Below are 27,045 nucleotides of genomic sequence, written 5' to 3'. Positions count from 1 at the left end.
AATTCCCAAGAGTCCCAATCTTGTGATCTGGAAACCGAAACGTATAGTTTTATTTATTATTTAAAATGTAATTTATACAGATGCGTCCTCATACATTTAACCTCAATATGCCTCGCAATGAGAGATGACTGGTGTGAGGGAGCCGCAGGCTCCTGTGCAACTATGCTGTCGTCAGGCATCTGTTTTTTGCCAAAAAATTAGACCGGTACCGTCTGAAACTTGTACAGTGCCTCGCCTTCCAATGCATAATTCCATTGCTTAAAAATAAACTTGGACATGCTCATTGATGTCCTAATATGCTCCCCATTCAAAACAAAAGATCAAGGCCACTCTTGAACACACTCTGCAAAAATCAGCAAATTGGTGCTCGTCTCATAGCTACCTGTAGTAGTTCCTTCTCCACTTTGTGCATTTTCTGCAGCTCAGCTTCCAGCTGGCTGCACTTTTTGGCTGCCTCCGCATTACACAGAGTAGCTTGTTCCAGCTCTTGTATCCTGGTTAGCATCTTGTCGATTTCTTCATTCCTTTCTGCAATCTGATGTTCTAAGTGATCTCTGCCCTGTAGTAGCAGGTTGCAGTCCTCCGCTTTCTCCTTCACGCGAGCCTGCAAAGTCTCAATCTATAGAAGAAATTGGACGAGATCACATGAAATGTGGGCAAGGAAGGGGCGAGGGGCCACAGTAGGTCTGAAGAAGACACAAGAATGGCTGCTACAAACACTATTATATTGCAGCTCTCCAGCTACGGCGACAGACATGCAGTACAAAGAGATTTGAATTAATGTTAAAGTTAATTATTCACAAAAGAGAGTTTCTAAGCGAAGTTAGGCAGCCTGTGGAACTTAAAGTTGTGGAACTTAAAGGGCAAGGAGAGGCAAAGCCGGAACTTATGGTTCACACAGACATGTAGTTCCACAATCGCTGTATAGCTACAGGTTACCATTAGTTAGAGCTATTAGGCAGGTCTGGCATGCAGTACTAGAAAGCAGAAGCAAACACACAGCCATACTCTACAGCAGGAAAGGACCATACAAGTTATTGTACAGGATTCCTCAGCAACGTTATAGAGCAATTAATAGGTATTACATAAAGAGTGGTTGGATGCAGATACGACTAATTATACCTGAGCACTCCAGTCATGGAGCTGAGTCACCATTACATAGAAGGGGGGAAAGAAAACAAGATCACCAATAAATCTCTAAAGAAGAGAAAAAGGCGCATTGACACTAGAAATATACATTATGTGGCACAATGCAGTATGTGAGCCAGTCAATAATAGTCAGCGCAGGGTTATAGGAGGAATATGTGCTACTAGGCAACAAACCCAAACTAACCAGTAACAGGCCATTAGCCTTACTGACTACAGAAGCTTTACCCAAGGCTAATGTTCACATTAGTTAAGTTGCCCTTTGTCCTAACTCATGCTGCAGTTTACTGAACTCGCTCTCTATATAGGTCACATTTGGGATAATGTTGTTGAGATTATTAAAGAATAGAAAAGTGTTCACTAGGGTGAACGCAGGGCACCAAAAAGGGAAAGCGTATGCATTTCCCCTTCTGTGAAAAAGGGGCGTGGTCGCTGGGAGGAGGTGTGGTTTTCTGGGCACCACAATATGAGCATGGCGCTTTTAAGCATTTTAAAACTGGGCAGGACGCGGCATTCCTACTGAAACAGCCTAGCAGGAACCAAGATCCAGCAGACATTCAGTACCAAAACAGCGTAAGAAAAAAAAAAAAAATTTTAATATATAAAAAAACTCCACATTTTATGAGTCATGCTTTTCCGTTACTCACCCCATAAGCTCTGGAGTCTCCATGGTTCTTAGTCGCCAGTTTCAATTGTTCTTCCAGATTCCGGATCTCCTGCTGGAAGTCATCTCTCTCATGCTCCCGTTCCACAGCTTGCTCCTAAAAGGTTTAAAACCACAAAGCTAAAGCTTGTAAACCTCAGTCTGTTACCAGAGATTATTGGATTTTTCAATTATATACATTCCTTTTATGAGAGTGAAAGAATTAAAAAAGCACAACCGTGTCCACGGTTAGTGAAGGCATAGGTGGCGACTGGCGAATATCAAACCTTCTGTCCACTTAGATGAAGAGAGCCCGTACAACATCCAAAGTAGCCTGCACTCTTTGCAGACAAAGAAGCACCCCTCTCCAGGTTAGTCTTAGAGGACTTCCCCTTGGCAGACAGCTATGTGGGCCAAGTATGGAAAGCACATAAAGAGGGGAGCATAAGTGCAGAGATAACCCCAGCAAATAAACAACATAACAGCACCAATATGCAGGACTCCATATAAAGCAAGTATGTGACCTCAGTACACAGAGGTGATAGAAGTTAGTGGCGATCACACCTGTGCAATCAATCTCCTTTGATTGTACAGAGGGGCAGAACCTGCGTGGTACTTGAACACCACAATGGCAGCAGAACAAGGAACAAGGCAACCACAAGCAGAGTACTGGGACTCTTCAACTCTTGTTTACATGTGGTGCCGAGTACTGTGAATGCATGTTAAAACATTAGGAAACCCCAGAATCAGTATATTTAGCCTCAGCTTGTCTGGCCCCAGTCAAGTGCCCGATGACGGGGAAAAGTCCAGTAGATGGGAATGGAGAAGTTAGTACCACATTTGGCTCCAAGGAAAGTGCAGCAAGCTGGTCAAGTTTTACTACAGCCACGGCTACAGATCTTGCACATGCTGGCTCTGCCATTTCTGTGAGAAACTCAATAGGCAAGCATGGCCCCTGGCCTGCCTCAAGTGCCATGCATAGGACAGCTGCCCCAATATTCAGCACTAAAGCTGTGTACACACGGTGCAATATCGCTGGCAATAAGGACGCTGAGCGACCATATTGCCAGTGATTTGTTTGTGCTGAAGCGATATATTGCCGGGTGCACGCTCCTGTGTTTAGCCCCCTAACGGTCGCAGCAGTTTCCCGCTGCAGCTCCCCCGGCAGAGTCTCCTGTTCATCAGAGACCATCTCTGGTCGCTGATGAAAACGGGACCCTGAGCAATATATTGCAACGTGTGTACACAGCTTTAGACATTTTCAGTGACACCTGGAGCAGGCAAAAAACCCTTGTGGATCTCATTTTCATGCCCAACTCTGGATGTAGTCCCCTTACTAGACATGACAGAAGTGCAATCTGTACAGCTGTGTTATGTAAAATATGGTCCCAACAAATTAAGTGACCTCTAAATAGATTAAAGGTGTACCCTGTAGATTTGTGATGCTGCATAATAAATATGGGAGTTAATAATCTGTGACCAGTCATATGTTGCCAAATATATATATATATATATATTCCACTGAAACTTTGAAAATGGGTAATAGTGAAATGGTAGGAGCTAATGTTTTCTGCTGCTTGCGGTTGATGCTTTTGCCCCATAGGCTAAAAAAAAACTATTCAGCCACAATAACCTGGACTGTACTGCATACACAGCCAGGATGAGGGGGACTAGAATTATTATCTCCTAAGGTTTTACAAGCCCAGGGACTTTTAATTATTCTGTTAAATTAGATTTCAAGAAAACAAAAAAGTAATAAATGTTTCCCAGTCGCTTACATCCATGAACTGCCGCTGGTGCCGGAGCTGCTTCTCCAGGGACTGAATCTGCTGCTGAAGGTCAGTGATGTCCTTGGATTTCCTCAGAAGCTCCTGGTTACGGGCCATTTGCTCTTCCAGCTCCATTTCCAGAACCTTCATCTGGGACAGTAAGTTCGAACGGTCCTTCTTGGCTTGGCAATGTAACTCCAATTTCTCCTTCACCAAACGTTCAGTTTCCTTCAGCAGCTCTGAGGAAAAAGGAAAATAGATCAAAGGTACGGTAAACCCAGAACCTGTCATCAACACGGCCGATACAGAGATGCTGTCATAGTCATACATAATGGGCGGTATTCAATGAGAATACCTGCGAGGTGCAGCGAATCCTTTCTTGGATTCGCTGCACATTCGCCACGTTCCGGAGCCTCACTGGCTCCGGTATTCAACGAGTCAGGGGCAGCGAGCCCCTGACCTGCGAATATGAGCTCCTGCGGCGAATGCCGCAGGGAGCATGAGGACGGTGGCAGGCAGAGAGATGGAAGTCTCTCTGCCTGCCCCAGAACGTTTGTGGGGGGGAGGTGGGCTCCCCGGGTGCCAGGCAGCACAGGCTACCCCCCGGGGGTGCCAGCAGGGGACCTATATTCACTACACCCGATCGTAACGATCGGGTGCAGTGAATATATGAATATGTAATGAGCGGCTCGGCTCCGGCGCCCCCTGCTGGCTGCTGTGTTAAAAAAAATTAAAAAAATATAATTTTTTTTTTTAAATTAAATATATATTCATGTGCTTACAGCACATGAATAAAAGTAGCATGCCCCTCCTCAGAATAAAATTCCTGATTTTTTTACACCAAATGTAAAAAACAAAACACTTTATTTTAAAAGTTCACATTCCACTTCTCCATCAAAAGATAGCGATTGCTACTCGGTGAATCATGGCGAAAAAAACCTTGAAATGTATTCGCCATCTGGTCATTGAATAGGGCGATTCACCGTTTTAGTCCAAAATTCGCCAAACAGCACAAATTCGCCATAAAAATATGGCAAATCAGGCTCATTGAATACCGCCCAATGTGTAAGACAAACTTACTAACCATGAGAACCACAGCCTGTAGGAGACAGGTGAACTCCAGTGGTTTTTAGCTACGGTATACTGGTTTATTGGGCAAGTATCACTACATGCCTGAAGGGCTCTAGACCAACTGTCCATGTGGAGTCCTCCATAAAAGCCAAAAGGGATCAGACCCCCACTCATTTTCCATGTGTCTAGTTGTGAGTTATTCCCTATAGGCTTTATCAAAGACGTAAGCCCAGGCTGCTTCCATCAGATCGGTGGCCCCACCAAGTGGCTATGGCAGCTATACCTCAAATTGGCAGGATGCATAGAATACTTCTGCGCCTGAAAGTCCTATGGGTCGTTTAAGAAACATTTTGCGCATCATCGCAGTACCTAAACAATGCTTCCATAGGTAGCTGGGATACGTCACTAGGTCAACATGTCTGAAGGTCGACATAAGCATTAAATGGGGAAGGTCGACAGTCAAAAGGTCGACATGGGGTTTTTCACCTGACGTGTGCCAAAAGGGGGTTTCCATGCCCTACCATCCACTAGGGCGGGGTGGGAGAATAAAATAGTGTGCCGAGCGTAGAAAGGTTGAAGCATGGCGAGTGCAGTGAGCCATGCGAAGTCAAAAACCCCATGTCGATTTTTTGACAGTCGACCTAGTTACTGTCTATCCAATGATCCTATTCCAGGTAACCAATGGAGGAAAACGCTTTGCTCTGGAGATCAAAAAATAAATAAAAAATCACTTTGAAGGTGAGCGATGTAGAAGTGGACAATTAACATTAAGGTATTTTTTGCCCAGTGTGTATGCATAACCATAATGCGTGAGGAAAGAAAAAAAAAATAGCTGGGTTGAAAAATGCTCAATGCATACAAACTGAGCATTTTCTTCTCGATTTTCCCTGGGGTAGACGGCTATGGAAAACCGTCCACTCCTTCGCTCATCTGTTGGCAATACCAGCAGATAAGTGGCCAGGTCAGCAATGATGCGGGAGCGCACAACACCACTCATCGCTGCCCCATACACACTGGGCGGCATTCAAGCTGAGAGCCGCTCAGACGAGTAAACTGAGCTGCTTTTGGCTCAAAGTCGCCCGACATCAGAGATCATCTACTTCGCGCTGACTCGGGTAAAGGTAGCGGCTTTAAACCTACAGGCATTCGCAAGAACGCCAGAGACAGTACATAGCCAGTGGACAGACAGAGGGACCCGATTCACACTACTCCTCCGCTACTCCTTAATATAAGGACGCGCATACCACTCCACTTGTAAGTACTGTGGATATATTTACAATTGAGAGGGAACTCATAAATGAAAAGCATAATCAAAGGGTACGGAAGGAACAAAAAAAAAAAAAAAAAAAGGTTAGCAGGGTCCTCCAAATGGATATCAAAAACCAAACAATGAAAATATTGGGGGACTGTTAATTGCTAATATATTTTTCATTGTAAATCTACCCAAAATAGAGAAAGACAACTAAGTTTTTTAACCAAATCAAACTTTTTACTTTTTTTTTTTACACTAAAAACGTGTGTGCATGTGTTAAGAGTAGAAAAGACTAAACAGACTATAAAAGCCCAGAACAATGTCAAGTGCAAAAGACAAATACCACGAACGACTAAACCAGTTCTACTAGTGTTTTTCTAAAGCTACACACCAACTTCAATGTCTCTGACGCTGCCAGACAGGACCTCCTGCAGCCTCAGCAACACTTCCTTCTCCTCTCCAAACACAGAAGGCTCTTGTGTCAGGACTTTTAGCTGCTCACGTGACCTCTCCAGTTCAACCACCAGTTGGTGCTGAGAGCTCTCCTTTGCCGACAATGCTTCTGCTAGAGCAGCTTTTTCAGCAGCGTAACCCTCCACAAGACCTGCATTACAAAATCAATAAAGCCATTCACGATAACAATGTATATAGAGAGTGTAACTCATGCAATACTTCACAGCAGTAGTACATAGTAAAGCAGGGATGGGGTTCCTTTGGCCCTTCAGCTATTGCTGAACAATGCATCCCAGCATGCCCTGCAACAGTTTTAGATAGGCAAATAGCTAAATTGTAGCAGGGCATGCTGGGATGCGTAGTTCAGCAGCAGCTGGAGGGCTAAAGGCTCCCCATTCCTGTAGTAAGGCTTAGATCAGGCATGTCCAAACTATGGCCCTCCAGATGTTGTGAAACTACAAGTCCCATCATGCCTTGCTACAGTTTTGCTATTAGGGAATGCTAAAACTATTTCAAGGCATGCTGGGATGTGTAGTTTTGCAACATCTGGAGGGCCACAGTTTGGACATGCATGGCTTAGATGGATAAGAACATTTTACAAGGTACAGGCTTTACAAAATGATGTCTCTACGTCCCTGGCAAAAATAAAAGAATAAAGATCTATTTTTTCTTTGGTCGTCCAAAGATTAGGATTTGCTTGTGACCACATGATACTTTTCTAATTGCGACGAAAGTGGTCGGTCATCGGTTACGTAAATTCATATTTTTTAGATGGTCATCCACAAAAATATTAACCAATTTGCCAAATACATTAAGCTGAAGCATGAAGTGTAACGGTACAATGTTCCCCAATGAATTCCGAAAAAAAAAAAAATGTTCTAATCTTATGTTGCAATAAGACTTTAGAAATCAATATGACGACACCTTGTCAGGTTCAAAAAACCTGCTATATTACACGGATACCCTTTTCACACCAGCCTGAATTCCTGGGTTGGCCCTAGCACTGGTGTGCAAGGTTCCCAGGCCAAATTCCTAGGAAAATTTACCAGGAATTCAAACCTGCTATATAGCAGGGTTGCTCACTGGACAAGCAAGGGAAACAGGCCGGTGTGAAAGGTACTTACCTGGCATCCCGGCTTGCTTCCATCCAGGCAGTGGTGTCTGGGCAGCGGGGCTCCTGTAGCGGTGGCTGGGCGCTTGTAGCGCTATTTACTGGGCGGGAAGCACCACTGGATTTCAAAAGACTGGCCTGACGTTCTCAGCCAATCAGCGTTCGTCCATTCTTTTCAAATTCTCCCGCCCCACTGCCCGTCAAATAGCGCTACAAGCGCCCAGCCGCCGCTGCTGGATTCCCACAGTCTGGACCCCAACACCCACTGCCTAGACCCCACACCATAAAATGCAGGGGACTAGACCAGTGTGAAAGGGGCCAACCCGGGAATGTCCCTGCATGACCATATTCCCGTGTCAGTACCTGCATTTTCTGGTGTGAAAGGGGTATGACTGTCTTCTGAAGAACTACACATGCCCGCATGTCCTGCCATAGTTTGAGCAAGCCTTGATAGCAAAACTATGTCAGGGCATGCGAAGATGTGTAGCCACAAAACAGCTTATTTTCCTCCCCTACCTTAACCCCTTCAGTGGCAATTGTGAGAATTTTTAGGGCTGTGCCTCAGTGACCAGTCTGGCAAGCCCGTAAAATTCTCGGGATTGCCACTGTTTAGAGCGCTGCTGAGTTCAATCGTTGAACTCAGGCAGCTTTCGCGCTGCCCGGCTCCCTCCCCTCTGCCGTGGTTCCTCCTCCCACATTCCCTCCGGGTTTTCTATTGACGTCTCCGGGGTCGGCTTATGACAAGCCAGCTGCCGGGAGCAGGGACGGGGCAGTGGGGCGCAGGGCCGGGCAGCGGATGATTTACAGTTATGCGGCACTGCCCAGACCCGGGGAGAGAGTGGCCCACCACTCTCTCCCTGGGTCCGGGCAGCGCTCCCCATAAAAGACTGCGGTCCCTTAAAAAAAAAAAAAAACACACCACTGAAGGGGTTAAGGGGACACTTGGACTATAGAGACTTTATATATCTACATTTGTAGGTTTCCAGAACACACCAAGACGGCAGAGGACTAACAAAAGCCATGCGTTCATTATTTAGGACACAGTGGGAGTGGGATACACAGACGTTTTAAACCATTTTACTTATTGCTCTGCCCTGTTTTGTCATTTTGTCTCTTTACCTTGGGCTTTGTACAGTTCCATTTCCAGATGTTTCTTTGACTCAGTCTCCTGGGCAAGTTGTTTCACCAGGTCTTGGTTCTGAATCACTACCTGAGCCATGTCCTGGTTCCTGCTTTTAAATCCATCCTCAAAACTTTTCTGCATTTCACGGGTCTGCTCTAACTGCATAAAGACATAAAAATATAGAGGTTATGATTAGGTCACTTAAAGCAGGCAATACTGCAGAGCTAGCTTCTTCCTTGCGTGGATTCTGGATCCAGGTTTTCCTGGCTCCAGATCTCATACATTTTATATGCACAGACACTTGGGCATATAGAAAAACTGCAGCTTATATTGATATCCAAACAAAATCAATTAATTATACTTTAAGATATGTTAGCGCCCTATCTGGCCACCGAATTTTGGTGACCTACAGTAGGAGTTGTTTTGTCAATACTGCAGAGCTGAGCTGACCTGACCATGTGTTTTTCTGCTTGCTACTGACAAAGCCAAACAGTTTTATGCATTTGATGTTTCTGGTTTAGCTAGAAGCACACAATCACATATATGAGACTACCAGGCTTGATCAAGATTAAACACTAGCTACTTCTTCAACTACATGGGTGTTGAACACTAAAATATGAAAAAAGATCATTTGTGTCTTCTCACCTGTTCAGCAGAGTCAGAAACCATGTCTAGAAGTCTCTCAACAGCAGTACGCAACCGCTGGCTCATCCGTACGATCTTGTCCTCATTCTCCAGACCCACTTCCAGGCTTCCTAGAACACTGTCACAGATGTATTCCGACAGCTCACAGCCCTCATCAGTAGACATCAGACTGTGCTCAGTCATAGTCTCACAGTCTGGACTCGTGCGAGGTTTCTCATCTGCTATAGAGGAAATCAGAGTGTGTCATGCAATCCTATATTAGATATTTATACAGTCACTATAAAGTGTTTTATTTGTAAACTATTTTATGTGCAATATATATATATAAAAAAAAAAAAGTGTTCCCCTGAATACGATGCAGGAAGTTTTAGGTTTATGTGTTCATAAAAAGTGTAAAACATTTCTAAAGTAGTGTATTAGAACACAATACAAACCTATAAAAACCACCTAGGACTATGCAAATCCATCCGGTCAGACTGTAAACACCGAACAATTTTTTTGTCACTCAAGAGACTGTCAGTAGGACAAGACTGACCAATATTACAACATGGGATAGTACCAGCGGTATCTGCTCTTTAGACTGAAGACTGTTCATTACAGTTCCCATGTTCAGCAATAAATAACTTCAAAACCATTTACCCATGAAGGCTTGATTACTAAATAGTCAATTATTTGTACACTGCTGGTAGACACCTATATGGATAACTAAGCAACTCAAATCTGGATCTTAAGCAGAAAAGTGACTAGGAGACCTGCACAGGTAAGTACACTTAATGTTTTATTTTTAATCAGACTTCGCTGCATGGAAGTCCAGGAACCATAATAGTCCTATATCTAAGGGCAATTCGAGCCTGTGATCCGTAAAAGGGGCGTGTTCAAGGCCTCCCTCTCCTCAGCAGGACTAATATCAGCTTTCAAGACCTGTACAGAATCTTATATATTTGATGTGGATAAAGCTGTGTGGCCATTTAACTGGTAAACCAGTAATACCTGTCCAACTAAAATCTACAACGTGCTGTGCATGAGGATTTATATATGTAGCAGTAGGAACTTTGTAACATTGCAATAAGTTTTTTTTTTTTTAAAGTCTTGGAGAAGTGGTATCTATAACCTAAAGAAGGTTATGTGCAAGGGGATAATGCACCAGCCAGCCAATCAGCTTCAATATGTAAACGGACATTTAAGCGCTGATTGGCTGGAGCATTATCATCTTGCACATAACGGTCTGTATAGGGGCAGATATCACTGCTCCAGGATTCCCCATTATATCCCAATATAAATGTAAGATGCTGCGATTATATCCGTGGAGATACCTGACAACTTATCCATGCTTTTCTCATCATCTGTTGGAGATGCGCTGTTATCCAAGCAGAGACCTATTTTCTTGCAGATGAGATCCTCGGTGACCAGAGTGCTCTTCAGCACATCAGTAAAGGTCTTAAGGAGGCGCTGACAAGAGTCCTGTAACTTCTTCCTGTAAGGTAAACAAGACCACCATGTATCAATACAAGCACCCTCCACCCATTTGCCACACCCCCAAATTAGAACATGGAATATTAATGAACAGCTATATCACATATTTAAAAAAAAAAAATTCTAAATTCTTACCAACTGTACAATTAGAACATTCTATGTGTTGATTTAACCATACAGCAGCGTTTACATTGGATTAAAAAATGTTCATTAAAACATTGTAATTGATATTATAAAAATAACCAATTTGTACAAATAAAATATCTAATCCTTGGCCGGCGCTCGCCAGATCCCTTTCACTGGCGAGCGCCGGCGATAGAGACTGGGACGCGCGTGCATCTCATGCGCACGCGCGTCCCAGTATCATGGTGGCTGGGCAGAGTCGCCCTGCCTGTCTCCGCTTCAGGGAGACGCTGCCCAGTTCGGGGGGGGTCGAGGGGGATCGGTGGCAATGGAAGCAGCGGGGACCCCCTGCCAAGCTCCATTGCCAATGTACGTGCGCAGCCCTGGCGGTAGCCATCCCATGCAAAGATGAGCCCGGCTACATCTGTAATCTGTATATAAATATTAGAAATTAAAAATTATGCAGTACATTCAGTAATTGATTAACAAATAATTACTTAAAGTACAACAGATTCCTAGTAAATCTCAGTGTAGCCGAAGAGTGCTATACACAGGCCCTGCTCCTGCCACGCATTTGCACACACTTACTGTTGCTGCTGAGCGGTTTGTGCATCAGATTGCAGCATTGCCACCAAGTGCTCCTCTTCCTGGTTCTCCCTTTCTCTTCTCTGCACCAGAACTTCCATCTGGGACTGCGAAGCATCCATCTCCTTTGTTAGTACACAGATTTTCTCCTGCAACTGAGGGTTACGGATCAGGGATAAAACAGTCAGAAAACTGATCATTATCTAGGCATATTAAACTTAAGGGTATTGTAGTCCAAAAGTGGACAGTGCATAATGAAGCAGCTCTGTTCAGTCCATGCATCTGCACACTGGTCGCCCCTGCCACTCTTTTCTATGAATGATTTGCAAACTTAAGCAAAGCTCTGCAAAAGCAGTTAACGGGCACTTCTCACTCTAGAATGCATAGTGCATTATTCCCAGTCACCACGACAACAGCTTGGACGTGTGACAAGCCCAAACACAAGAAAGCTCCTGCCCACCTCCACGCCTCCAGATTCCATTTACATGCACACTGAATAATTAAACAGTCTGACACCTTTAAACATGACAGATTGATGGGTTTCGCTATGCTGCCATTTGTGCACTTGTAGGCTTGCCTGCGTAACTGTGCTTTAGGAACGGTTTCCCGCATAAATTGGACTTTTAGCAACAATTTGGCTCAAACATTTTGGAATTAGGAGGAGATGTTCCACTGGAGTCAGTGGCCCCACAGGAAGATTAAGCAGCAACTGTTTGCTGGCAAAGCAATTCTCACCCACACGCAGCATCATTTAAATGGTCTTAATCCAATATTAAGGGGAGCAAAGGGTACTTCCTCATCTTTGCGTCCACAGCTCACACCAGTTACGTTAGCCGCTTTCAGAATAGCACCATTATCCCCTCGCGGCTCGTTGTCTCGCCCCACTTGCCACAACTTTACTAAAGGTAATAGATGATGGCGTGGACACAGGGTGGTGCGGGTTATGCTACGTAAGTTCCGTCGCGTGAGCTGTGGCCGCAAAGATGAGAAGTACCTAGCAAAGTTTTATTCAACCAAACCTTCTACCGCCTGCACACACCTGCGTTACTTGCGTGCTCTTCTCTTGCAGCAGTTCCATTAAGCGATTGTTCTCCAGCTGATGCTCAGCCTGAACCTTCTCTGCATCTCTAGCAAACTTCTCTTCCATCTCTTGTAGAGCGACCGTTTTCTCTGCATTAAACTCGTCCTGAGGAGACACGGAAATAATGTAACCTCTAACACTACATCAGGTTATCTGCTTAACATGTACAAGGAAAGGGTTGAAGTTACTTTAACTTATTCCTTGGCATCTGTGTTTTAGGTGGTTATGTTTATACCGTACCTTTAGCACAGTGATCTGCTGCTCAAGCAGCATCTCGGACTGACACTTCAAAAACTCAATCTCCTCTTGGAACTGCAGCTGCTGCTCAGACTTCTCCTGCAGGTCTGTAGACAAAGCTTGACGTTGACTATTAAGCTCTGTGATAGTGATCTGCAGAGGGAGGAGATCACTCAGATTAGGAGAGATCAGAACAGAGTTACAAAATTCAAATATATGCACAGGACCATAAATGTAGAAAAGGGGTTACGGGTTGTACGAATAGAAAACGGCGTGGAAAGCACTGACCTCCTGTTTCTGTAATTCCTCCGTCATCTTCCTCAGCTCTGACTGGAGCGTCTGAGTCTGTTGCTGACTTTCTACCTGTTGCAGGTTACGCAGCTCTTCTAGTGCCAGCTTGTGCTGAGCTTCCATTCTTAAAACTTCTTCCTGTATAGCATCCAAGGATTGGATTTTCTCCTCCTCTAGCTGGTAACGTAGATGATCCAGCTTCTCTTGAAGGTCCTCCTAAATAAAAAAATCCATAACCATACAGAAATAAAAACAGGTAGCAGTAATAGTTTATCCCAACACAAGAGGCATTAACAGATGCTAGAACAGCTTACGGTTAGCAAAAGCCACTATTAAAGTATAAGTAAAAAACAATCCGAATTGGCTTATATAGAAGCATCTTATGGAACTCATAAGCACAAACGCTTACACCACAGCACAGCAACTGCAAACACAATGTCAGTCACCGGATTCAGTATTGAATCCCGGCGGTCGGGATCCCGGCGTTCAGAATCCCGACGCCGGGATCCCGACAGCCGAAATGCCGACAAGGGGGGGACGTGGATCGCCCCCACCTTGCGGGCTCGCTGCGCTCGCCACGCAGCGGGCCCGGTGCCTCGCTACGCTCGGCACACTAATTTATTCTCCCTCCAGGGGTGTCGTGGACACCCACGGAGGGAGAATGTGTCAGCATTTCGGCGGTCGGGATTCTGAACGCCTGGATCCCGACCACCGGGATTGTAACTGCATCCCCAGTCACCTGAAGGGTTACTTCTTGGTTTAGGAACATCTACATACTGTACATACTCAATAAGCAGCAACTCTTCTGAATTAGACACATTTATATATATCGTGGTACCTTCGGGTCTGGTGTTTGATTAACAGATACGGTGTCCAATGGGAAACCACTGCATGGGAAAACACCCAGTGCATAGAATCACCGGTTAACCTCACTGGGAGTGCCAGATCTTACTTATGTAACATCTGCCACTGGTTAAAAGTAGAATACAAAATGCATCTGTAGTGTTCGATGGCGTGCTGGAGCAAATAATGTCCACCAAACAGACATGCATTATCAGTGAATATGGATTTTGAGCATGAAACAAAATTACCTTACTGGCAAAAAGCCTTTGTGCTCAAGATGGAAATCTCCAGATTCGGACAGAAGAACGAGCCTTAAGACAACTCACACACCGATTGTGACTGTGTGCTTACGACAAAATACCCACCTTAGCAGAACACCGGTTTAATCACATGTGAAAAACGCTACATCATAGCACATCGCACAGTATTTATTGTGGCTTGCGATGCGCGCTCCTACATAGTTTATATCACACAATATTTATTTTGGGCCGCGATCCGCTCTCCCGTGCAGTTCATGTCGCAAGCCAAAAAGTTATGTGCAGGCAGTACTATTTGTACTAGATCGCATCCAGTTCAAATGCACGCTGTTGTAGCATATGGCCTGCGATATGAACTAGATACGATGCAGTACAAAGAAAACATAGCAGATATTGCACCGTATATGGGCACCTTTAGGTGGAAGAACCTGGTACTAACTTTTCTACAAAGAAACTTATACACTTCCCCCTCATGCACAAGGACCACACAAAATATTAACTAATTATCGCTTAAGTTGAGTATGGGTCATAGGAACAACAGCATAAAGGCTGACATGCATTGTGCCTACCACTGAAGGTCGACATGGGCCAAGGTCCACAGCTCAGAAGGTCATTAAGTCGACACAAGCATTAAGTTGACATGGGTGTTTTCAATTTGATTGTGCTGAAAGTCGACACAGTTGACATGGACACTATCGGTGCACCACGCCCCCCTTATATGACGCCCCGCGCTCGCCTGGCTTCGGGCGTTGTGCCTGGTTACGCTCGGCATACTATTTTATTCTACCGCCATGTCCTAGTGGAGGTAGCGCATGAAATACCGCCTGTTGGCACAAATAAAACCCCATGTTAAACATTTGACTGTCGACCTTCCCCATGTCGACCTAATGCCCCTGTCGACCTTCTGAGGTGTTGACCTAGGCCCAGTGGTCAAACTAATGTATACTGCATAAGTCACACAGCAAGAAAAAAAAAAAAAAGGAACAAACATAAATAATTTGTTAGTAAACATTCACTCAAGTTTTCATTGCAGCTCTATCGTTATACATTCTTCTTTTGGCAATTCAACCAGGCCCAAACATGGCAGAGAAAAAAATGTAATAAAAAGCACAAACAAAGTGCATACACACTTGCTGAGGGGTGCCAGACGGCTCCCCGACAGTCATTCCTCCGACTGCTCCCTTGTGGGGGTCCACGACCCCCATAGAGGGAGAATAAAATAGAAGCACAGCTCGCCAGCGTGTCCGCAGCGTGGCGAGCCCGCAAGAGGCTTCATTTCGCTCCCCACGCTGTGCAGTAGGGATTCCGACGTCTGAGTACTGACTGTCGGAATCCCGACTGTCGGGGAAATAGACCACACCCCTTGCTGAGGAGGAAGGGAGAGGTGGTGGTGAGGTGAGCAACGGCCATGATTCAGAATGGCCGGCGTTAACGAGGACCTCACTCGGCTGAACATGCAGGACGAGGGAGGGGTAGTTAACGATGCTCATGAGCAAGCATCGTTAACGATATTGGTAACAATGTCACTGAAAGCCCTCTGTTAAACATTCTGCCCACTGTCTGCTTCCTAAGGTAATAATAAAAAAAAAAGTGAGGAAGCGGCACTCAGCTAAATTTTATCACTGTATAAAAGTGAATCTAAACATAAAAGTAAAAAAAAAAAAAAAAAAAAAGAAGCTCTATACGGTATGAGAAAAAACTAAGATGTCTAGTTATGGAATGGCGCATTAGGGCCGCTCTGTTTCATTGAATTGCATCCATGCAAGTTATAGATTCAGTAACAAGCAGATTCAGCAACATCAACGTATAGGCGATAAATTGGCTCACCATAACCGACTGTACACTACATGGGATAGAGAACAATAGGTGGTAATGAGCCACCTGCTGTGAAACTCTATCCTAGCAACACCCTGCTTATGGATTGTCTAGAGACACCTGGATGATAATGGGCTGAGCCTGACACAAAAGGCTAAATGTTGGAGTTGGTTTTAAATTGCCAGAAAACAAAGTCATAAACCACTTAAAAACAAACTGATCCGTAACAAAGGAAGTTTCAAATGTGCAAAAATAAAAAAAATAAAACACAAGCAAAAATCACTCACCCCGCCCTCTTAAGAGTCCAGGATTGTGGTGTACAATGTAGGAAGGAAAATTAGAAACGTAGTTTACTTCCTTGTCCCTCATATATGAGACACACTTATTATAACACAGAAAGATTATTGCGATCTCAGATTACTTCATACAATCAGTTTATGGAACAAAGTTGGTATATGAGGTATATACATCCAGTCTTACATTATCATGTGATATTTGAATTAATAGAAACGTTTCTTCTCACCCTATGAGCGGCTTGTAACTCCTCTGCCATGGACTGGAACTTCTCCAAATGGACAGAGGCAAGATCCTGACGTATGCGCTGCAGTTCCTGCTCTTGTTGCTCTATCCACTGCATCCTGGCTTTTTCCAGCCGATCTTGAATTTCTTTTTCCTTCTCTTGCAAGCGGTCAGACAAACACATCTCCAGCTCTTCCACAGCGAGCGTATGCTCATCTCTGATCTTTTGTATCTCCGAAAGGTAAGAGGACTCCAAGGTGTCCAGCTTTAGCAAATGTGAGGCCTCTAGACTTTGGACAAGGTCTTCGTGCTCCAGATCATGGACGTGGAGTTCCTCTTGGCACTTGTGAAGTAAATCTGATAACAGCGTGCACAGATCCTTCTCCTGATGCGGGTCAGGTAAATAAAAGCTATCTCCCCCAGAATGAAGATGCAGCTCGGGCAAGTGTCCTTTCAACTCATCGTCTTGATGCTTTACTTCTGATTCCTGACTCGGCGCTCTTTGTGACACATAGGAGCAGAGATTAAGCTCCTGAAACGGATTACTGTCCCCTGACTCCACAGAGATATTCGTTAGCTGCTCTCCCAAGAGATTACTCAGCAGGTTTGGATTTTCCACAAGTAAATCAGCAGATCTGGAGAGAAAGGTGATAATCAAACTAGTGTATAATGAAGCCTTAGAATGTGATACAGTGGAGAGGGATAAACTACCAACCAGCTACTAACTAATTTTACAAGCACAACCTGTAACATGGCAGTGCGGATTGGCTCGTATTTTACATCTCTTCAAGGCTTAGTTTATGTTGACCTTTCAGCCTTTTTTTAAAAGGAGGGGGGGGGGTGGACAAATAATCTCATATCGTCATCAATAGGCTTATTTTGACGGCAAATTAGGCCTGTTTCTATGTGAATTACGCCATCGGCATGATAACATTAGTAGCGCTCAGTCTCAAAATTTGAAAAAAGAAATCATAGGCAATTTTTTTTTTTAAGATTTTTTATACAAGGACATAGTTTAATATAACAGATGGGATGGCCGTTCAACCTACCATTATGTCAGCATATAAAACTATTCAAGATATCTTGTCAAGTCAATTTAATAATAATAAAAAAAATAAGAAGTGACCACTGTATATGAAACTCTGTTCAAAGTAGTTACTATGCCGCGCTGGGGTGCCGGATGACGATCCTGACTCAGTATCCCGACTGCCGGTGCTCTGACAGGGGGGGATCCCAACCCATAGAGGGAGAATAGAACCTGCAGCGAGCGTAGCAAGCCACCAAGCCCACAAGGGGTTTCTTTGCGCTCGCCCCCACTCAGAGCCCCACTCAGAGCCCCATCCATCCCACCACCACCCCCCCGTGAACCCATGTGAAGGCAAGTATTCATTTACACTACTGCTGCACATGTATCATACATTACTGCTGCAGTCGCACAAAGCAGCCGTTCTAGGGGCACCAGGTCTGCATGACTCTGCTTGCGCAGAGCGTAGTCTTCATTGAAACATGCATCTTAGCCACAATGCGATGCAACAAACCCACTGGATGAGACTGCACAGATTAATATGGGGTGCCACACCTATACATCTGTGCACAGGGGAGTGAGAATCTGTATGTGAAGCGCTACGTTGGAGCTGCTGAAGATTTAACTCCCTCTAAAGCTGGACGTACACCTGTCCGATTTGCCCACATGTCACCCGCTTCTGATGGACTGATGAGAAAATGGGTGAAAAAGTGTCTAAATCGCAGGTGTTTTACATCTGTTCTAATCCAGTCCCGTGCATATCGGATCAGGGTCAGAGATCGGACCTGCTTGCACATCAGATCTGACAGCCTCCCACCAGTGGGGAATGGGATCGATCCTGCCACCTGCTATATATCACATGCGATAATCCACACTTTCCCTGGGTGTGGATTATTGGACAGGTCCAACCCAAAATGTCTACATGAAATAGGTTGATAGGGTCAACTGTCGACATGCACCCCCAATTAGTTTTACACGTACCCTCGCACGGCTCGCCATGCTTTGGGCTCAGTGACTCGCATTCTCCCTCTATGCAGACATGGAAAAATAAAGTAATAATTAAGCAGTTTAAAAAAAAATTATCATGAAAAACTCATGCCGACCTTGTGATGTGTCTACCTTTTTAATGTCGACATTTTGACTGTGTCAATCTGTTGTATGTCAACCTTTTTGACCCAGTCGACATTTTGGGGTAGACCTATCGACTAGACAGTGTAGATCAAGTGGAACAAACTCTCCCTTAGGCTTGGGAATGTTCAGTAGATGTTTGACTGAGTCATTATACAGACACCCATTGACCGAAACGGTCAATATATTGACATGTTCAATTGACCGACATTTAACATGCTGAATGGGCATGTGTCTCTATGGTTTTTTTTTGCCTGTATGTCATTGGTCGACATACACAATGCCTAAGTACAGATGGAGCAGCTCTCATTTGAGCTACTTCTGGCGATAGAATCGCCAACTGCCGATGTCCGCCACGCAACAGAAGGGGGCACGTGCAAGACGCTCGCGCGCCCAGTTCTGTCGGATTCCTCCGCAGGCTCCACCGTTGCTCCCCCGCAGCCTCCACTAATCCTACCTGTCTCCCTGAAGCGGAGCCGTACAGGGAATCAGTTTCCCTGCTGCCGGGGACTTGCGAGTCATATGGAGCTCCTGTCTGCCAGCCTGCGCCGGCTCAGGAGCTCTAGCGATTCTTCATGCTGGCTGACAGGCTCCCCTCACATGGCTTGCTACCTCCAGGTTTACTGGGATGGTAAAGTATGAAAAAAGGGGATTTTGGTCCTACCTGTAAAATCCTTTTTTCTGAATCCATGGTGGACACTGGGACAGTGGGGTGTGGGTGGAGCTTCAGCTACAGGCACCAAGTAGAATAGAGTTCTTCAAGTGCAGCCCAGGCTCCTCCTCCTCCACGCCCCTACAGGCTTCAGTTTGTTCAACAGCTTACCCGCAAGGTACAGGAAAAGGAAGAGAAATAGGAAAGAAACCAGCAACCCAAAGGGAGAAAAAGTTTCAGGAAGGTGTAAGCCGACCCCCATTACTGTAGATCAGTGTGCGAGGGCGGGTGCCCAGTGTCCACCATGGATTCAGAAAAAAGGATTTTACAGGTAGGACCAAAATCCCCTTTTTTCATTCATGCCAATGGTGGTCACTGGGACAGTGGGACGTCCCAAAGCTGTCCCTTTTACGGGAGGGAACGCACCTGAGCTGCACTGATGACGCGTTGCCCAAAAGCAGAATCTGCCCTGGCGAACGTGTCAAAATGGTAAAATTTTAGAAAGGTGTGTGGAGAGGACCAAGTGGCCGCGCGACACAACTGTTCTGCAGAGGCTCCCTGATGAGCCGCCCAAGAGGCCGCTACCGCACGTGTGGAGTGGGCTCTGATAGAGGATGGAACTGGCTTATCAGCAGATACATAAGCCTGTTTTATGGTTAGCCGCAACCATCGAGCCAATGTCTGCTTCGTTGCCGGCCAACCTCTCTTGTTTGCATCATAGAGCACGAACAGGGCCTCTGTCTTGCGTAAGGATTGAGTCCTATTAACGTAAACTTTTAAAGCTCTTGTAACATCCAAAGAGCGTAACTCTGGGGAGTCCTCCAACTGGGAGAAGGCAGGAACAACGATATCCTGGTTTATGTGAAAACTGGAAACAACTTTTGGCAGGAACTCCTTTTTTGTTCTTAAGACTGCCCTGTCCGGGTGGAACACTAGGTACGGAGATGCACTGGATAATGCTGACAGGTCCGAAACTCTTCTGGCTGAAGAAATAGCCAGTAGGAACACTGTTTTCCATGTTAGCCACCTGAGCTCTGCGGATTCTAGAGGCTCAAACGGTGGTTTTTGTAGTGCTGAGAGAACCACTGTGAGGTCCCAAGGCTGGATTGGAGGCACAAAGGGAGGCTGTATGTGAAGGACGCCTTGTAGAAAGGTCTGTATAGCCATCCTCTTTGCTAATTTCCGCTGAAACAAAATAGAGAGAGCGGAAACTTGGACCTTTAAGGAGGACAACCTAAGGCCCAAATCCAGGCCCGCTTGCAAGAAGGCCAGGATCCTGGACAGCCGAAACTCCCTAGGCGGAAAGTTCTTCTTTGCACACCAGATGAAAAAAGCCTTCCAGATTCCATAGTAGATCCGGGAAGAAGCCGGTTTCCTTGCCGCTATCATGGTTTTTATTACCGGTAAAGAAAAACCCTTCTCTCTTAAAACTTCCGTTTCAAGAGCCATGCCGTCAAAGCTAGTCTGCCTAGATTCGGGTGAAGGCATGGTCCTTGTACTAGCAAGTCCGGACGAGCTGGCAGCCTCCAAGGTGGCTGTAGAGACATCTCCCGAAGGTCTGAGTACCAGGCTCTGCGGGGCCAGTCTGGTGCCAGGAGGATTGCTGTGGTCCCTTCTTGCTTGAGGCGCCTGATGACTCTTGGTAGCAGTGCCACTGGGGGAAAAATGTAGACCAGGGAGAATGGCCATGGAGCCGACAGGGCATCCACCAGATATGCCTGTGGGTCCCTTGCGCGAGCCCCGTAACGGGGTAACTTTTTGTTGACGCTTGAGGCCATTAGGTCTATTTGTGGGAGTCCCCATTTGTTGACTAGTTCCTGGAACACATCCTCGTGGAGCTCCCATTCGCTTGATAGTACCTCCTGGCGACTTAGAAAGTCGGCCTCCCAGTTCTGGACCCCTGGGATGTGTACCGCTGACAGAGCCAACAGGTGATGTTCTGCCCACTGTAGAATGGCTGTTACCTCCCTCATGGCCGCTAGGCTCCTGGTCCCCCCCTGGTGGTTGACATATGCCACCGCAGTGGCATTGTCCGATTGTATCTTCACCGGTTTGGAGTGAATCAGAGGGCCTGCCGACTTGAGGGCTAACAGGATGGCTCTTAGCTCCAGTATGTTTATTGGGAGTAGCGCTTCCTCCCTTGACCAACGGCCTTGGAAGGAGTGTTCCGCCAGAACAGCTCCCCACCCTCGGAGGCTGGCGTCCGTTGTTAACATCACCCACTGAGGGATGACAAACTGGCGCCCTTTTTGAAGGTTTAGAGGACTGAGCCACCATGTGAGCGACAGACGTGTCTGCCTGGACAGAACAAAGGTCTGTGATTTTAGGCTTGGCTGGGAACGGTTCCAGTGACGCAGCATTTCCCTCTGCAGTGGCCTGGAATGGAACTGCGCGAATTCCGCCATGTCGTAACAAGAGACCATCTTGCCTAGGACTTTCATGCACAAGTACACAGAGACCCTGTGCTGCTTCAGGAAGAGCTTTAGGAGGTCTCTGAGGAGTATCCACTTGTCCTCCGGCAGGTAAACCCTGAGGGTTTTTGTGTCTATCACGGCTCCGAGATGCACCATCCGCTGTGATGGGGTTGTTGAGGACTTCTTCCAATTTATGAGCCAGCCGTGGGTCTGCAGGAGGGAAACCGTTAGCTCCAGATGGCCCTGGAGTGACTGTGCGGATTGAGCCAGTATTAAGAGGTCGTCCAGATACGGTAGTAGCCGAACGCCCTGGGCCCTCAGGGCCGCCGCCATGGTGGCCATAATCTTTGTAAAGATTCGTGGCGCTGTTGCCAGCCCGAAGGGGAGGGCTATGAACTGGTAGTGGTTGCTTTTGACTGCAAACCTGAGGTAGCACTGGCTGTCCGGCCGAATTGGCACATGGAGGTAGGCATCCTGGATGTCCAGGGATGCCATGAAGTCCCCCGGTTCCAGGGCCTGCAGGATAGACCTGAGGGACTCCATCCTGAACTTGGGAACGCAGAGATGTTTGTTCAGGCCCTTCAAGTTGAGGATGGGCCGGAAAGACCCGTCCGGCTTTGTCACCAGGAACAGGCTTGAATAGAAACCTGCTCCTCGCTGAGAAAGTGGAACAGGTACTATGACCCCTGCTGTCAGTAGGGAGTGAATGGAGCTGGTCAGAGCAGCCGCTCTGTCCTTCTCCCGAGGCATGCCTGTTGTGAAAAACCGAGATGGCGGACGCCCCTGAAAAGAGAGGGAGTAACCCTGTGCCACTATGGTGTTCACCCACCTGTCGGTGGTAGTGGCCTGCCAAACCCCGGCAAAAGACAACAGGCGACCGCCCACCTGACGTGGTTGGTGGGCCGCCTGATTCTCATGCTGCAGGCTTGTCGGCCTGTTTAGGGGCCTGACGGCGACCCGCCCAGGACTGTTTGGGTTTGGGGGCGGATGGACGCCTTGCGGCGGGCTGTGCCCTTGATGAAGGCTGACCCCTGGGCCTCCCCTGTGGACGGAAGGTCCGAAAGGACTGAGATCTCTGCCTAGCTGGTGCCGAAGGCAGAAAAGCTGTTTTTGACGTAGCAATGGTGGCTACAATCTTGTCCAGCTCAGAGCCGAACAGTACTTCCCCTGAAAAAGGAAGGGCTTCTAATGCCTTTTTGGAATCAGAATCTGCGTTCCAAGTGCGCAGCCACAGTGCACGCCGGGCAGCAATTGAAGAGGCTGAAATTTTAGAGGAGAGGGCCGCTGCATCTATGGCTGCCTCTTCCAGGTATGTGGCCCCTTCCCTAATGAGGTCCACCGTTGACAGCAATTCAGAGCGACGTGTACCTGAGGATATTTGCTCCTGTAAAGAGTCAGCCCAAGTAGCAATTGCCTTTGCCACCCAGGCTGAGGCCATAGCCGGCCTTGCTGACACACCAGCATTGGAAAACACAGACTTTAGACAGTGTTCAATCTTCCTATCAGTAGGATCCTTAAGAGAGGCCACTGTAGGGATGGGAAGGGTTGTGGCCTTAACTAGGCGGGCCACGTGAGCATCAACCTGTGGCGGCTCCTCCCATTTCTTACGGTCCGCTGGCGCGAACGGAAAGAAGGAAATCAGGCGTTTGGACACTAGGAACTTTTTGTTAGGGTGTTGCCACGCCTCAGATAAAACTTCATTTAAGTCTGAATTTGAGGGAAAAAGAGCTAACTCCTTCTTTTTCTTCTTAAAAAGAAGTGTGTCAGATGTTGTGGCCTGGGAGTCCTGTATGTTGAGAGACATCCTTACAGCCTTAACCAAGGAGTCTACTCTGGACTGGGTCATCCTTTCCTCCTTGTCAGGTTCATCTATGTCGACATCATCTATGTCAGGATCATCATCTGTGTCGACCCTCTGGTCGTCTAAGTCATCCCCAGCATCCAACTGATTAGAGGCTAAAGGGGCTTGTGCTTTGCGCTTAGGTGGGGCCCTCAATGCAGACTGCAGAGAAGCAGACACCTGGACTAAATCCTGAACAGAGGAGGACAAACCCTGTACCCAGGACGGCTCTGATGCAGCAACAGCAGGCTGAGCTGGCAATGGCTGCGCAGCAGACTCTCTGTTTGCAGCTAACTGAGTTGCTAACTCCTTCATGGCTGCTGAGAGAGTGGAAGCCCAACTGGGTTCCCCACGAGCTGGGACTGAGGGGCCCCCCAGGGAGTCCTGTGCAGAACAGCGTTCACACAAACCAGCTTGTTCCTGTATGGAGGAATAATTCTCCTTACAGTTAGTGCATGTATAAGCATGCAGTTTAGGTGATTCCCTAGCTGGCTTTGCTTTGGGGTTTTTCTGTGACATGTTAACACAGACAGGCCCTGCACTGATAACAATGAATACAGTGGACAGTAACACCCTCTGAAACTATAAAGGTATACAGATGGATGACAGTAGAAAATAAGACACTATCCTCTCTGACTCTCAGGCCAATACTGAGGTACAGAGGACTGCTGAAAAACCTGTTCCTGTAGCGTGTAGAGGAGCAGGGATTCCGGTGCACTTCTCCCACAGTGTAGTCCCGCGTAATGGCGTCTTCAGAACGCTGCTGGGGCGTGGGGAAGCTAAGCTCAGGCGGGAAAACCAGCGTTGTGCCGCTCTGAGCGTGGAGGCGGGGAGCTGTGGATCAAAGCCCCGCCTCCCCTGGAACCATCAGTGCCCTGCGCCATTAACCAAAATGGCGTTCCACAGTACGGCTACCTGGTGGTCTAGTGGCCGCGCAGAAAAGACTGGGTGCCACTGCCAGGGTCACCCGGGCTGCACCCCGCCCGGTGACTCGACCGCTAGCGGTGCGCCCCTGATATGGTGCGCGCGTCACCTCACATGGAGGACCCGCTTACCTGTGGTGGAGCGCGGCGTCCTCCGTGTCATGAGGAGAGCGGCGGGTCTGGCTATGTAAGTCAGCGCGCCGCTGCCAGCCACAGGGGAGCAGCGTAACGCTGTCTCCGTGTAAAAGGGAAAAAAAAAAAAATTAAAGATATTAGACAGGGCACGGAGCCCTGTCCCATGGTACCTGTGCCTTGAGGCACCAAGAAACAACTGAAGCCTGTAGGGGCGTGGAGGAGGAGGAGCCTGGGCTGCACTTGAAGAACTCTATTCTACTTGGTGCCTGTAGCTGAAGCTCCACCCACACCCCACTGTCCCAGTGACCACCATTGGCATGAATGAAAAAGTCAGATTTTTGGACACAAATTGCTTAAAAACCTCAAGTCGACAAGTTGACCTGTCTGGATGTCAAATGTCAGTATTGTGCTCATGTTGGTATAATGAATGTCAGTATATTGACAGTGTCATTATTTTGACTGTCGGTCAATGGCCGTTGGTATAATGTCTGTTAAACGTGCATCAGTAAATTGACTGCATCCCATTTCTGGGACATCCAGCAACTGCACAAACTAAAGTACTAAAGTGACACGGACACAAGGCTTCATCCACCAAATGCATTAAAACATCCAGGGCCAGCGGAGGCGCCATATTACCATAATGCTATGACCCATGCCTACAATGAAGCCCCAGCGCACCCTTACACTTGTGTGAAGCAGCTGGGGCAATACCAGATTTTATCAAGACGGCAGTGATCACTCCATGCGCAGATGCAGCAAAAACCTACTAGCCCAACCATTTGGTGACGTCGCCGGCCAGGTCCACCCCATTTGGTGACGTCGCCGGCCAGGTCCACCCCATTTGGTGACGTCGCCGGCCAGGCCCACCCCATTTGGTGATGTCAGCAGCCCGGGCCCTTTATGCTGCTCCCATGCAGCACCGCCCTGCCCAGTTCCTAGAAGGAACACTAATGTCTGCAGCACAGAAGGAATCCCCACACTACTGTATATAGCCTGCCTGGTATTGCACACCACATGGAACAGATTAGAACCAATTTACCTATCCTCCCCTTTCCTCAAAGCTTGGTCTTTTCCTGCCTGCAGCCTTTTAGTAATTTCCTCCAACTTGCTGACCAATGTTTCCCGGAGGGTGGCCAGGTCCTTTGCATGCAGAGTCTGTACACTTCCGTCACTTGGTGCCTCCATTCCATCCCCAACGTGGCCTGCGGGATCTCTCCCACACACATACACACTTGGAGAGTTGTGATGTGGCTCAGTCTGACACATTTTATCACTCTGTGGGGAAAAAACAGAGGATAAAAACATTACAATTGTATGCAAACAATTTATACACAGGCACATAAAGTCTGTACTTTAGACAGCATGAAGGGACCCAGCACACTGCAGAGCAGGCACGCAGCAGTAAAAATAATCCAGCTATCTATGCTGTTGTTCCAAGCAGCGAAGGTTCAGTCCAGAGTAACCCAATCGATTTTGTATTCCTGTGAGAAGAAAGCCTATTAGAGGAGATTTGTATTAAGAGGTAATGATGCCCAGACACTGTACAACTCTCGGATGCGTTTTAAACTTTTTAGTTCAAAACGCATCATTTGTAGTTCAAATCACTCAGGGGCAGATTTATTAAGCTCGGTGAAGTGATGAAGTGGCTGGTACTTTATCACCGACTGACCAATCAGCTCCTACCTGTCATTCTCAAACCAAGCCTGTAACTACACAGTTGAGAGCTGACTGGCCGGTGATAAAGTACCAGACACATTATCACTTGATCAAGCTTAATAAATCTGCCCACAGTCTTTATTTTGGCTTGTGATGCGCACTTTCGGGTTGCTCATATCGCAACACATAAGTACGCATATGTGCAGGTAGCACTTTTTGTACTAGATCGCATCAAATCGCAATTTGAACTAGATGCCATGTAGTACAAAATGCACCTAGCACATGTCACACTGTGTAGGCTCTACTCCCTCCTGTACTGCAGTCCAGTGCAGAACTGCACATAACTCACAGCTACTACATCACAGTTATTGCAACATGGACCCGGGGACAGAGGTACCAACAGAAAGGTGGAGAGAGGTATTAATAAGAGGCGCTTACTCCCCCCCCTTCTTCACACATAATAGGCCTGATTCACTATCAATGTCTGACATGCAGAACCAAGATGTGTCTCATGAGTCAGTGTTGCAATACAGGCACATGCTGTCTGAACAGTGTTGAGAATGTAGTGGGCATTCCTGATAAGTGACAGGGAGGTGGCTTAGCAAAAGCACAGAGCTGGTCCGTCTTATGAGTGTGTCACAATCGCCCTATTAGGAGGCCATACCTGGCTGGAGAAAGCGCACCCGACACAGATGGTGCATATCAATACAAATTGGTATTTAAGTATCTATGGACACTAAAAGGGAGCATCTCAGTCTTAAAACAGGGAAGAGCTTTGGAATAAAGACGTCAATGGGCAACTGCCAAAGGATGCAGACAGAGAAGCGTTCAACTCG

At 46.8% G+C, this 27,045-nt stretch overlaps 1 protein-coding gene across 4 annotated transcripts in view; it reads right to left on the bottom strand.

The window, feature by feature from the left end:
- Positions 1-27,045, bottom strand: part of PCNT (pericentrin) — a 96,206-nt gene that overhangs the window by 36,818 nt on the left and 32,343 nt on the right. For 2 of the 4 annotated variants that reach the window (XM_083154593.1, XM_083154596.1), the window contains 14 exons: positions 25,593-25,828; positions 16,442-17,072; positions 13,001-13,219; positions 12,716-12,865; positions 12,434-12,580; positions 11,398-11,549; positions 10,527-10,687; positions 9,214-9,434; positions 8,565-8,727; positions 6,273-6,485; positions 3,568-3,797; positions 1,794-1,907; positions 1,123-1,143; positions 383-619 (listed from right to left, as the gene is read on the bottom strand). In XM_083154593.1, the coding sequence (XP_083010719.1) occupies positions 383-619; positions 1,123-1,143; positions 1,794-1,907; positions 3,568-3,797; positions 6,273-6,485; positions 8,565-8,727; positions 9,214-9,434; positions 10,527-10,687; positions 11,398-11,549; positions 12,434-12,580; positions 12,716-12,865; positions 13,001-13,219; positions 16,442-17,072; positions 25,593-25,828 (2,895 nt within the window). The remainder of the gene's footprint in view (positions 1-382; positions 620-1,122; positions 1,144-1,793; positions 1,908-3,567; positions 3,798-6,272; positions 6,486-8,564; positions 8,728-9,213; positions 9,435-10,526; positions 10,688-11,397; positions 11,550-12,433; positions 12,581-12,715; positions 12,866-13,000; positions 13,220-16,441; positions 17,073-25,592; positions 25,829-27,045) is intronic. The other 2 variants (XM_083154594.1, XM_083154595.1) reach the window with 2 other exon arrangements.

The sequence above is a fragment of the Crinia signifera genome, chromosome 7 (genome assembly GCF_055691185.1).
Source record: "Crinia signifera chromosome 7, ASM5569118v1, whole genome shotgun sequence".
Classification (NCBI taxonomy): domain Eukaryota; kingdom Metazoa; phylum Chordata; class Amphibia; order Anura; family Myobatrachidae; genus Crinia; species Crinia signifera.
The sequence above is the reverse complement of the archived record's forward strand: the minus strand, read 5'-3'. Positions and strand labels throughout refer to the sequence as shown.